The 13,502-nt window shown below is 39.3% G+C and overlaps 1 protein-coding gene across 1 annotated transcript in view; it reads left to right on the top strand.

Annotated features, from left to right (window-relative positions):
- Positions 1–13,502, top strand: part of NEK5 (NIMA related kinase 5) — a 72,908-nt gene that overhangs the window by 44,900 nt on the left and 14,506 nt on the right. Inside the window, exons 12-18 of the mRNA XM_036301481.1 lie at positions 1,326–1,392; positions 2,217–2,330; positions 4,063–4,149; positions 5,923–6,015; positions 8,675–8,755; positions 8,972–9,040; positions 10,702–10,825. Of these exons, the coding sequence (XP_036157374.1) occupies positions 1,326–1,392; positions 2,217–2,330; positions 4,063–4,149; positions 5,923–6,015; positions 8,675–8,755; positions 8,972–9,040; positions 10,702–10,825 (635 nt within the window). The remainder of the gene's footprint in view (positions 1–1,325; positions 1,393–2,216; positions 2,331–4,062; positions 4,150–5,922; positions 6,016–8,674; positions 8,756–8,971; positions 9,041–10,701; positions 10,826–13,502) is intronic.

Below are 13,502 nucleotides of genomic sequence, written 5' to 3'. Positions count from 1 at the left end.
CTCTTTATGCGAGAGACAGAGAAATATAGAGAATGTATTTTGGACAGCTCCTGGGTGACTGAATAGTTTTTCTCATGAAAATATTGTTATGCCCACCACTTAGGTTCCTGAGAGACATGAAGCTACACATTAACCTCATTTGATTTCAGCATTATAAGTGTCAGACACTGGCCAGACACCTGTACAGACCTAACCTACTCTCATCCTCATATCAATTCCTCTGAAATAGTATCGTGCCCATTTTACATATGAGGAACGAAGGCCCAGAGACCTAAATAAGCCTGCCATTTCATCATATTTCTAAATGGCTGACTTATTATCTTGACTCTTCATAAACTGGGGACTGCTCATCATGATGTTCCCAAAGGAGTTATTTCTGAAATGATAGTTCTGGTTTTGGAGCCCTAGAATTTACCGGTGTTCCAAAGAACTTTATCACGTAGTTTATACTATGATCTGAAATGTGGTAGTTTTTATTTAGCATCAGTAATTACAGAAATTCTTAGCAGGAAATTTTGCAAAAAAAGATAAATATATAGAGAACATAGGTCGATATAAACTTAAAAATGGGTTGATCAAAATTGTGCTGGAAAAATACCTTAAATCAGGGGTCCTCAAACTTTTTAAACAGGGGGCCAGTTCACTGTCCCTCAGACCGTTGGAGGGCCGGACTATAGTTTAAAAAAAAACAACTGTGAACAAATTCCTATGCACACTGCACATATCTTATTTTGAAGTAAAAAAAACAAAACGGGAACAAATACAGTATTTGTATTTGCATGTGGCCCGCGGGCCGTAGTTTGAGGACCCCTGCCTTAAACATTGTGAGAGACAGTAAAGCCTCATTTTTTATTCATTACGGATTTGTATGCCAGCATGAGGAGTGGAGGTAAAGTGATGGGACACTATCCTGCTCCCAAGGAGCTCAGAGTGTAGTGTGGGAAACATATCAGCAGCCACCAGTCAGATAAGGGGTGACAGGCTGTAGATTAGAGGCCTGCACAGAGCATGAGAAGGTCCTGATATGGCTGTGTTTTCCCCCCTCTAACATATTATGAACTGTAGAAGAACAGATTCCAGTCCTTCTGGGTCAGAATAGTTTTCTGTTTTATTTTCTCCTATTCTCTTTATAGCCCTTTCCTTTTGTTTCCAAAGATCTTCTTTTCAATGTATACATTCTGAAACTTTGAGCTACCTCTTGAACTCAGAACTTCAAGTCAGAGGTGAATTGTGAATCTCATTATTAAGTTAAAAGTCTACTTGTCAAATCGGTGACTAAGACTAGTTAAAATTTCCACTCAAGCTGAACATTTTTATTTCCTAAGGCCTGCTGAATACCTTCAGAGGAAATTTGAAGCTCAGCAATATAAGTTGAAAGTAGAAAAGCAATTGGTGAGTAAAATACCAAATATAAGAGGCAATCAGGAATTTCCTAATAGTGTCTCTGTTCATAAATATTAATGAATCCTTAAGTCAAAGTTCATTCCATATAAAAGATCAAGACTACCCTCCACCTTCTTTAGTTTTTAATAGCTTAAAGAAGAATAATGGGAATAGGCTTGAATCAGGGCCTGGGAATCCTGGTTTCTTACCTGGCTCTATCATTTGCTGTGTAATCTTAGGCAGGTCATGCAACCTCTCTGAGCCTCCATTTCCTATTCTATAAATGATAGTTGTGGAGTAGATGAGCTTCAAGCTCCCCTTCTGTGTTGCAGTTCTTTGATTCTATTTTATTAGAATTCTACACATTTTAAAAAAGTGACTATTATTTTTTATTTGAATTGAAAGTTAGCATTCATTATTAAGTATAGTGTTAAAATTTTGGGGTTGAGGGAGGTTGGATATGCATTCTATTTGTATCGTTCTTATTTTGAACTTCTTCTTAAAGGCCCAGTTCTATTCCCCTAATCTCATGCTCTAGGGGTTGCTAAACTTTTAATGAATTTTAATTTAACAATTATAATTTTCCAGTTCAGAAAATGAATCTAGATATTTCATATGGTAGCATAAAATATTGATTGCCTTGGATAAACAACACAAATGGTTTTATTAATTTTCTCTAATTTTTTAATGTTTTGTACTTAAGAAAATTTTGCTGCTCACTCTAAAAAACTCTCAAATATGAGTTTAATTGTTTAAAGAGAAAGGTCAAGCTCAGATCAGAATATGTTTCCTAATGCAAGTATGTTTTATAAATGATTTCATTCAAATAATAGGGTCTTCGTCCATCTTCTGCTGAGCCAAATGACAGGAGACAAGAGCTAAGAAGTAATGGAGAAGAGCCTACATTCCAGGAGTTGCCATTCAGGAGAAACAAAATGAAGGAACAGGTTAAAAACAGTCTGATTCCAGGGCCACCCTTGTACTTATATCATTGGCTTTTGTACTGTGTACGGTACATGCCTGAGAGAGCCTGCTGCACAAATACTTGTTGGACAGCCTTGTGTGAAGCACCATGCTGGTGATTTTAGGAGCTACAGAGAGACATATTTCACCTTTTCTGAGAATACAACATAGCTAAGTTCCTAAAGGCTTTTTACTTGGGATTGATAAAGTAACTGCCATCATTAACAGTTTTGAAATTTGTATTAGTTACCTAGGGCTGCCTTAAAGCACAGCAAACAGGGTGGTTTAGTACAACAGAAATTCATTGCCTCACAGTTCTGGAGGCTAGAAGTTCAAAATCAAGATGTTGGCAGGTCCAAGTTGCCTCAGGAACATCAAGGGCAGGGGTTCTCAACCAGTGGGTCGCGACCCCTTTGGCGGTCGAACGACCCTTTCACAGGGGTCGCCTAAGACCATCCTGGATATCAGATATTTATATTACATTTCATAACAGTAGCAACATTACAGTTATGAAGTAGCAACGAAAATAATTTTATGGTTGGGTCACAACATGAGGAACTGTATTTAAAGGGCCAGAAGGTTGGGAAACACTGCTCTAGGGGAACCCTTCTTCGCCTCTTCCTAGATCCTAGTGGTTTGTCAGCAATCTTTGGCAATCCTTGGCTTACAACTGCATATCTTCATTCTCTGCCATTGTCACATGGCGTTTTCCATGTGTGTGTCTTTGTATGGCCACCTTCTTAAAAGGACAGCAGTCATACTGGATTGGGGGCCCACTCTACTCCGGTGTGACCACATCTTAGCTTAGCTAATTATGTCTGCAATGATGCTCTACCAAATAAGGTCACATTCTTAGGTACTGGGAATTAGGATTCCAACATAGCTTTTCTGGGGGAGAAAATTCTACCCGTAACAGGATTGTATATAAAAATAGGGTATATAAAGTAATTGAGATTATGTATCACAGGGAGTGAAGTACCACAGCCAAAATGTAAGGTGGCTATCATCCTTAGGAGCAACAGGTTTTCTAATTCTGATTATATATCCCACATTTTATTTAATTTATTTTTTTAATTGTTTTATTGCTTAAAGTATTACAAAGAGTATTATATATGTCTCCTTTTTTTTTCTCCCCTTGACCTTCCCCTAGCCTCCCATACCCCCCAGTGTCTTGTGTCCATTGGTTATGCTTATATGCATGCATACAAGTCCTTCGGTTGATCTCTTACCCACCCCCTCAACCCTCCCCAGCCTTCCCGCTGTAGTTTGACAGTCTGTTCAATGTTGCTCTGCCTCTGTATCTATCTTTGCTCATCAGTCTATAATGGTCTTAATTATCCATAAATAAGTGAGATCATGTGGTATTTTTCCTTTATTGACTGGCTTATTTCACTTAGCATAATGCTCTCCAGTTCCACCCATGCTGTTGCAAATAGTAAGAATTCCTTCTTTTTTACAGCAGCATAGTATTCTATTGTGTAGATGTACCACAGTTTTCTAATCCATTCATCTACTGATGGGCACTTAGGCTGTTTCCAGATCTTAGCTATGGTAAATTGTGCTGCTGTGAACATAGGGGTGCATATATCCTTTCTGATTGGTGTTTCTGTTTTCTTGGGTATATATCCCACATTTTAAAACTGTAGGTTGTATAGAGATTATTTTGTTAAGTTGTTCACAGACATTTAAAATTTGTGGATTGGGATTGCTTTCTAGGAATATTGGAAGCAGTTAGAAGAAATACGCCAACAGTACCACAATGACATGAAAGAAATTAGAAAAAAGATGGGGAGTGAACAAGAGGTAAATAAGTTCATTCTCCTAAAAGAAACATTGTATTATTGATTTTGAGCTAACTAAATTGAGCAGGTGTTAAAAGTAATGATTTCATAGAAAAGATAACTTTTTACCATGCACACTTTTAAATAGGAAAATTGTCAGATCTTATTGAAGCTTTGCTTTGTTGTGGTTTACTTCAGGCTACACAGGTGATGAGGGCATCTGACATTCTCAGTTAGGAAGGGTGATTATGAAAAATGCTTGTTAATTGTTTCTCTCATGAATTAGTCAATAATTATTGACTGGGCAGCCACACTACACCAGAACTGGATTAGATGCATTAAGTAAGTTCATGCCCATAGGGTGGAAAAAAGACCAGCATTTATTGAATTCTGTGCAGTTGAGATGATTCTTGAAAATCCCTAAAGGAATCACATTGGAAACTCATTCTTTCATCTTTTAGGTCACTGCTTTTTCAGTAGAACTCCTAATGAAATAGTTGGCCTGTGTTTGGAGACCATGTTATATAAAAAATACATGGTATTTAAATACTAGAAATACCCTCTGTGCTCAGGAATGCTTCTCCTATGAGAGGCCTATGGGCACTGAGACTAGACAAGACACAGCTGGGCTCCCATCTTGGGCTGCATACTCATTGAGTAAACCATCACACTGCTGCTGAAATTGATCTTTCTCTTCCCATCTCCCCCACCCCTGAGTGCCTTAGATGAATTAATACTGGTGAAATGAGCATTTGGTACAATTCAGTCGTATGTCCTAGAGCAGCGGTTCTCAGCCTGTGGGTCACGACCCTTTCTCAGGGGTCGCCTAAGACCACCGGAAAACACATATATAATTACATATTGTTTTTGTGATTAATCACTATGCTTTAATTATGTTCAATTTGTAACAATGAAAATACATCCTGCATATCAGATATTTACATGACGATTCATAATAGTAGCAAAATTACAGTTATGAAGTAGCAACGAAAATAATTTTATGGTTTGGGGTCACCACAACATGAGGAACTGTATTAAAGGGTTGCGGCAGTAGGAAGGTTGAGAAACACTGTACTAGAGCTTCACATGCTTTATCTCATTTACTCCCTATACGGAAAAGTTAAGTACCTCATCCACACAAGGCAAACTAAATAAATACCTGATTCTAAAACCTCTGCTCTTTCTAGCATATGCTCTTCTACTCATAAATAGTTGGAAAGATAAGACACACATGTATAAGGCAGTTTTTGAATAAGACTGAATATAGTTAAGCTCTGTAAGTGCATAGGAGGAAGAATGAGCAGCCTGAGGGTTTTCATGGAAGAGGAAAGGTGGAGCCTAAATTGGGTGTGAGAAGGAGTAGAGTTCAGAGAGGCAGGGCTAAGGAGGAGGCATTCTGAAAGACCATGCAAAGGTCCAAATGGAAGACTACAGGTTGGAGGTGGTTCTCTTCAGAGCAGAGGCTTGGTTGATAGTGGGAAGCCTTATACCATTGTCAGCTTTACTTTTAAAGTAGGTCTGTGATAGAAAACCTGAGTCAAGGAAAGATGGAGAGTGGACATTTCTAGAGAGACCATGAAATAAGCACGTGGGGAATGGGGAAGACCAAGGCAGCCATGGGGAAAAGGAGCCATAAACAGATCTTTATCCAGCCACACCATTGTTCGTCCCTGGGACAGCGGGTGGAAAGCATTTCCTCACTAGATCCCATTTAAACCCTGGCCAAGGTTCATTCAATAGCCTTCAAAACTGACGCAGAATCAATCTTGTTGATTGTGTTTAATTTGTGTTAAAGGAAGACTCAAAAATAAGTCATAAGACCTACCTGGTGAAGAAGAATAACCTGTCCACCCACCGAGAGACACCCGAGGAAGAAGCACCTGTGCAGGTGATGGTTATTATTAGACATCTATATGTTTCCCAGTGAGTTTTCCCTAGCCTGGTGATCCTTGCCCCTTATAGTGTAGTATAATCATGTGGGAAAATATCTAAAAACTCCAGTGCCTGGTCTGGGGCGGGCCCAGGCATCCTGTTTTCAGAAGTTGACTGGGTGATTGAGTGTGCAGCCAAGTTTCAGAACTGCTCTTGTGAATGTATGAGAGTTCAGCTTTCTGGATGGTATTGAAGTCAGGGTCTCAGACACATTGGTTAACTTCTGTTTCAACTTTACATTTTTGGAGAGAGTAGAGAACTGGTCAGAGATGAATTGTCAAATGGCTCTTGAGAGTTTTTTTTCTCTTCTTCTGGGAGGTCTTTTACCTTTTTCTTCAAGGTGCCTCTGAGCTTGAGTTAGGGCAGGTGAGTTAGGGCAGGTGAGTTAGGACAGGTGAGTTAGGGCAGGTGAGTTAGGGCAGGTGAGTTAGGACAGGTGAGTTAGGGCAGGTGAGTTAGGGCAGGTGAGTTAGGGCAGGTGAGTTAGGGCAGGTGAGTTAGGGCAGTGTTGAGTGAAGGCTGACGGCCTCCTTGAATGTTTTCTTTTGTGAAAGACCCTGGGACCTTCACATGATGCCAGAGAGATCTAAAGTGGACTGAGGTTGAATTTGCACCCAATGAGGTAAATGGGACTTAGGAGTCTAAGGTAGTTGTATTTTAAGGAAAATAAAGCAATATGATACATGTACAGTTGAGACAACCAGACTACACAATCAAATTAGACAACCACCTTCACAAATATAAGTAAAATACAAAGTCACAGTCCTGTTTCAGAGTTCATAATACTTCAAGGCAGAAAAACCCCTTCCCAAGGTAGCAGGGCAAACAATTAATAATGATTCAAACTGATACATGCTTTAGTGAAGTACATACAAAGGCTGTGGTAATATAGATGAAGCAGTAGTCGATTCTAAGGGAGAGATGATGGAGACATGCTGTGCACTAGTGGAGAGAAGACGGCATTAACAATACACACACAGAGCCACCACGGAGAGTCATAAATTTCTGGCTTGAATGGGATAGAACCACTTCCTAAAATGGGGAAGAGAGTAGGGAGTGGGCTTGTGGTGAGGGGCAATGAAGAAATCCCTTTGGCCCTGGCCAGCGTGGCTCAGTTGGTTGGGTGCTGTCCCAGGCACTGAAAGGTTGCTGGTTTGATTCCCAGGCAGGCCACATGCCTGGGTTGTGGGCTCAATCTCCAGTGGGGAGTGTGCAGGAGGCAGCTGATCCATGTCTCCCTCTCAGATCTCAATCTCTCTCTCTCTCTCTCTCTCTCTCTCTCTCTCTCTCTCTCTCTCTCTCATCAATTAAAAATATAAAAAAACATATAGTTCCCATTGGACATGTTAAATTGGACATGTTGATTAGAGAAGATCTGAGATTGCATACCTGCTTTGGGGCCTTTGCCCTCCTGCTCCCTCTGACGGAATATGCTTTTCCCAGACCTTCATATGCCAAGGTCCTACTTCATTCTAAGGCTTAAAGCAAACAGCAGTAGCCTTTTCCTGCATTGCTCTCACCCCTACTCTATGCCATTACCCTATTTTATTTCCTTTAGGGCAGCAGTTGCCAACCTTTCGGACCCCACAGACCACCACATGGTCCATGGACCACCAGTTGGCAACCACTGCTTTAGGGCACTTAACACTTTTTGAAATTATGCTGTTACTTTGTTAATTCATTTATTACCAATCTTACTCCAGTAAGTTCTATGTCAGCAAGGAATTTTCAGTCACATTCACTGCACTAGCCCATTGGACAGTGTCTGGCCATAGTGGGTGCTCAGTATGATTTGTGGAATGAATATTGAATTGAAGATGATGCTAAGTAGGCAGTTGAATATGTGAGTCTGAACCTCAGAGGGGAGGAAAGATCAAGCCTGAAGATTCACGTTTAAGAATCATTGCATAAAGATAGCTCTTATATCCATAGGAATTACTTAAACCCTCTTGTACTGAGGAAGAAAGGAGCAGAGGCCCTAGGGCTGAACCCTGGAAAAGCTCAGTATTTACAGTTCGCCTCTCAACTATCTTTGAAATTCTTGTCAAAGTTTATAGCCCTCTCCTTTGTTTATACTGTAATGAGCTATGTACCTTTCTTGTTTTCCTTATTAAGATCATAAAACTCTTCAGGAAAGGATCCTGTAGTCAAAATTACATTTTTTAATTAAATTAGGTTGTACACATTGCAATGTCAGTGCTAAGTGTATTAATATTTTGAGTTAATGGACACTCCCCCAAGTTTTAGTGAATTATTAGTAAAGGCATGTTTTTATTTTCAAATCAATCATAAGATTCAATCCAGAAATTAAATAATGTAAACATACCATGCTGTGATTTCAGATGGAATCCTATATAATAAAAGTGTAGTATGCAAATTGTCCCCTTGACTGGAGTTCTTCCAGGAGTTCAACCAGCGGGTGGGCCAGCCAGGGGAAGGGAGGGAGGCCCTGGTGTTGGCAGGTAGCTGGGGGAAGGGAGGGAGGCCCCGACTGGCATCCAACAGCAGCTAGGGACCCTACCAGTGCACGAATTTTGTGCACTGAGCCTCTAGTGAAAATGTAATTGTTTGATCAATATTAAATGGTATATGTTAATTTTTCTCTAAACTTTCAGGATATTGAAAGAGACTTGAAAAAAATTAAACTTCAGAATATAAAGGAAAGTAAAATTCCAGAACAAAAATATAAAGCTAAGGTAATAAACATTTAGTCTTTGGTTTCATATTAAGAAGCTGGCTGGGGGCACAATCAGGATTGCCTATAGGATTTTCCTCCTACTAGTTTATAGAATTGCTTTATTTTGTAATGTTATACTATTGGTTTTAAGTATCTATAATGTCAAATAGGGAGTTATAATTTGAAGGTTTTTATTGGATTGCTAAACTAAGATTTTTTTCTTGCTTTCTTCTAGAGAGGAGTAAAGTTTGAAATTAATTTAGACAAATGTATTTCTGATGAAAATATTCTTGAAGAGGAAAAGGTATGTCATTAAGTACTTATTTCCATTAGTAGGCATGAGAAAATGAGTATCTTAGTAGCATGTTTCATGACATTTTTTCATGGGGGGAGAAGAATTTTCTTAAATCTTCCTAGAAGGATCTCTGGTGTTCAAATAAGTGTTCCAAAATACTTCATCTTGACATTCTTTTTGTACTTGAGGTTATTCCCTTACATGGACCATTTCAACTTAATTTATTTTTCTTTTATAAAGTATTTATTTTCCTATATTAACTTTTAATCATAGCATAATTAAAATAGAAGACATAATACATAGTCAACAACTAATATACTTGCTTAAAAAATTGAGCAGGTACCCTGAAACCATACACATTTATTTCAGGTCTTTACACTGGTCTTTGGGTAAAGCTGATACAGCAATAAATGCACAATTACAGTAAACTCAAACTTCATTTTATTACTTGAGTTCAACATCTTTTTCAATCTCACTTTTTACTAGACCTGCGAACAGATATCAAAATCAACTGATTTGTGTTTCCATTTCACCTTCTCTCAATTTGCTTTTTAAAGTACCAAAAGTTAAGTATGTGTATATATGTTCTATTTAATACCTGATAGCCAATTTCTTTCTTTCATGTTCTTCATCAGCTTAACATTTTTAATGTTATAATTTCTTTCTGATTTGTGTGTGTGTGTGGTGAAGGACCAGTATTTTTTTAATAGACTTTCATGTTGTAGAGCAGTCATGGCAAAGTTGAGTGGAAGGTACAGACAGAGATTTTCCACATATCGCTGCTCCCACAAATGCACAGCCTCCCCTACCATCAACATCCCCCACAGGAGTGGAACATACGTTACAACTGATTAATCTACAGTGACACCGGGGTTCACTCTTGGGATTGTACATGCTATGTGTTTGGACAAATAGATAATTACATGTATCCACCATTGTAATATCATGCCAAGTATTTTCACTGCCCTAAAAACCCTCTGGGCTCCACCTATCTTTCAGAGTTTTACTAGCATTTGCTACATGAGACTTCGTTAGAGTGGTAACAATTAGCACTCACCCCTATTTAACCATTAGGTCTCTAAGTGTCCCAGAGCTGTGAGTATCATAGGGGAGCAGATATGGGTCTGTTTCTGGGCTGCAACCTGAGGAGTGCTTCTGTGAAGTGAGGCACTAACGCTGACCTGCTAGGATAAAAGAATGGAATAAAAAAAGTTTTATCTACCAGAGTGTTCATCCTTTATTATACTATGTTTTGATATATGCTTGAAACACAGTGATCATTTTTTGTATTGATTATGGGGTATGTATTAGGAGCAGTTTTGGGGACCCAATTAGGAATGTTGTATACTTAAAACAGGGCGTGAAGCAAATAACCTTGAGAATTCTGTAAAATGAAGTACAGTAGGATATTATAGAAGATAGGAAGTCTGGATAAAAGTAAGTTGCCATATGATTAGTGCTTGTCACTATTGACAAGGCAAAGAAATTAAAACATTCTTGTTTCTATCTTGTTCCAACATAGTTCCACTTTTAAAACTTTACTGACTTATTTGTTCAATATAGACATATTAAATATTTGCTATATATCTTGATAAAATTATTGCTGGGAACACAAACACTTTGTTTCTAAATATGGCTTATTTCTCTTGAAACACTATGGATTGCTTTAGGCCATAGACACGCTAAATGAAACTTTGACCTTTGAGGATGGCATGAAGCTTAAGGAAAATAAATGTATAAAGGAGCATGAGGATTACACAGATGAAGCACTGGAAAAACTCTGCTCAGAAGCAGGTACGTGTACCTTAAAAGCTGTAGATGAGAAGGAACTGTTTTGTTATCAATCCATCTCAAACTCTCTCCTGCACTGTCACCTGTCCCCTTGCTCTCCCTGAGCTGGGCAGCGACCTGGCTCCACTGCCTCTGCCTACCCCTCGGGGTCCAAGCTCCCTGAGACTTAGCCCTCCTCTCTTGCTCCATCCATACTGTCTCCTTGGGCAGTTTCATCCACTCCTTCAGCTTCAGTTCTCCCAGCCAGCAGCTCCACGTGCATCCATGTTTTGCATTATCTGCTGGAAAGCTCCCTGGACAAGTCCCCCTAGCATCTCAATCTCAGCGTGTGTGCAGTCAAACTTGTGCACATTTCCTTCTCATGATCCTTTACTTTGGGTAACACTGCCCCCAGACTGACGGTTCCTGCTACTCTGGGTGGTTTCTACTCTAAAATGTCTATGGTGAGCTCCTCCTTCTTCATCCACTCTGCCGCTGGTGTAGGGCCCTGTCATCTCTGAGCAGTGTGTGTGGTAGAAAATGTGTGGGTTTTGGAGACAAGCAGGAGCTTCAGTCCCAGCTGGCACTGCCACTTTCTGATTGTGTGGCCTTTTACAAGTTCCTCAAACCCTCTGCATCTCGGTCTCCTCCTAGGACCAGGGGTGATAGTACCGGCCACGTAGGCTTATTGTGAGAAATGTGGTATATAAAGTGCCTGGCACATGCTAGGTGCTCAATATATGCTGTTATATTTTCCTTTTCTCTTCCCCTTGCCGAGTTGGCCATGTGTTCTCCTTTTCTCTAGTATTTCCCTTCTGTTCTCCAAGTGATTGCTAGTTATCTTATCATATTATTACCCTACTCAAATTTTTTTGTTTTGTTCTGATAATACCTGTAGGATACAGTCCATTCCATATAGTATTATTTGACACTGAGTGGCCTGATCCTGTGGTTACCCACCTTTCCTACCCAGCACCCCCTTTCCTTCCACCGATGATGGGATCCATACATGACGGTGTCAGCATTTAAACACCCTGGCTTGGCTCAACTTCCACTTCCTAGAATAACACACTTTTCCTTATATCCATCTGGAAAAATATTTATTTAATTCAGCAGGCTTCTTCTTGGTAATCTCCCTTGTGCCACAGACTGTGCTAGGTGGTAGGGACTCTCAAAGATGGAGGAGACCTCAAAGTCACAGAGGTGTCATGAACCAAAGAAAAGAGGCACAAACATGTGTTCTGAGTCCAAAATGCTTTTTAAAAGGATTACCTAAGTTGTTTTGAAAGAGCTGTGATTGGTGCTAGCAAGCAGGCTTAGATTATGCCATACCTGATCAATTGCTTATGTCTATTGCTAGGTAAAAATTTTACGTTTTAATAAGAGAGTTCAGTGATGCACAGCCAGTTCCAGGAACTGCATCAGGTTCAAAAGTTCAGTTTCACATGCTGTTTTGTTCTTGTTGTTTTCAGTCTACATTGAAAATCTTTTGTTTAAAGTAGCCATCGTCATTAATTACCATGGCTAGAACTTCTGGATAACTTGCTGAAGCCTCTACATCAGCATTTGCTTCACTTTGCACTTTTATGTTATGGAGATGGTCTCTTTCCTTAAGCCCAATTAACCACCCTCTGCTAGGTTCAGACTTTTCTTCTGCAGCTTCCTCACCTCTCTCGGCCTGCATAGAATTGAAGAGCATTAGGGCCTTGCTCTGGATTAGGTTTTGGCTTATGGGAATGTTGTGGCTAGTGTGGCTCTTCCACAAAATACCACGTGTGGGCACGCATGTACAGTGCGATTGAAACTTCGTGGCCCATGCGCAGAAGTCGGTATTTTATGGAAGAGCCACACTCAAGGGGCCAAAGAGCCGCATGTGGCTCGCGAGCTGCAGTTTGTTGACCACGGCCCCAGACAATTGACTATCATCGCCATGAGAAAGTAAGTGAGGAATGATCCAGAATTCTTCCTTCCTCACAGTGAGAGAGAATGTACTGCACGAAAGGGCAGGCAACTTGATTTGCCTTCAAATGCTAGCCAATAACTTTGCTACAATTTCTTGAAGGGTTGTTTTTTAATCAATAAAATTGGAATTAAAATAATAGTTACCCACAAGATTTAGAGAGGTAACAGTGCAAAGATAACATTTAAAATTGCTTTGTAAACCAATGTGTTATTTAAATGTTAGGAGTGTTTAGTATGTGATGAAACTTTCAATCAAAATTCCTCATTTACATTTGAGCTCTGGCATAGTCTTTCCTTAGGAGAGGTTTACAGCAAATTCCAGGTGTTACCTTTATAGGTGGTAAAGATTTTTATAACTTATTTCCTATGTTCTTGGGGCCGGGGAACAGCTAAAATTTATTACCATGTTATAAGTTAAAGTATGTAAGTATATCACTGAAATTAGTAATTGTAAGAGTATGAACTGACATATTTATACTATTACAAAATACTGAATTCATTAAACTTTCAAGAAAAGGCTTGCAAATGTATAATTTAATCCATTCTAAGTAAATGATTCAATAAGAGGGAAATCTAATAAAAAAAAATAAGCAAATAGAATAGAGCAAAAAGTGACTCTCCTAACCACCATCTATGTTACAAAGGTCACTAAACTTTTCTATATCTCAGTTTTCTTACTAATAAAGTGAGTGATGGGATGAGCTTACCTCTGAGGTTCTAACAACATTCTGTGATTTTA

Source organism: Myotis myotis, unplaced genomic scaffold, assembly GCF_014108235.1.
Source record: "Myotis myotis isolate mMyoMyo1 unplaced genomic scaffold, mMyoMyo1.p scaffold_m19_p_3, whole genome shotgun sequence".
Classification (NCBI taxonomy): domain Eukaryota; kingdom Metazoa; phylum Chordata; class Mammalia; order Chiroptera; family Vespertilionidae; genus Myotis; species Myotis myotis.
Note: the sequence above shows the minus strand (reverse complement) of the source record. Positions and strands in the feature narration are given on the sequence as shown.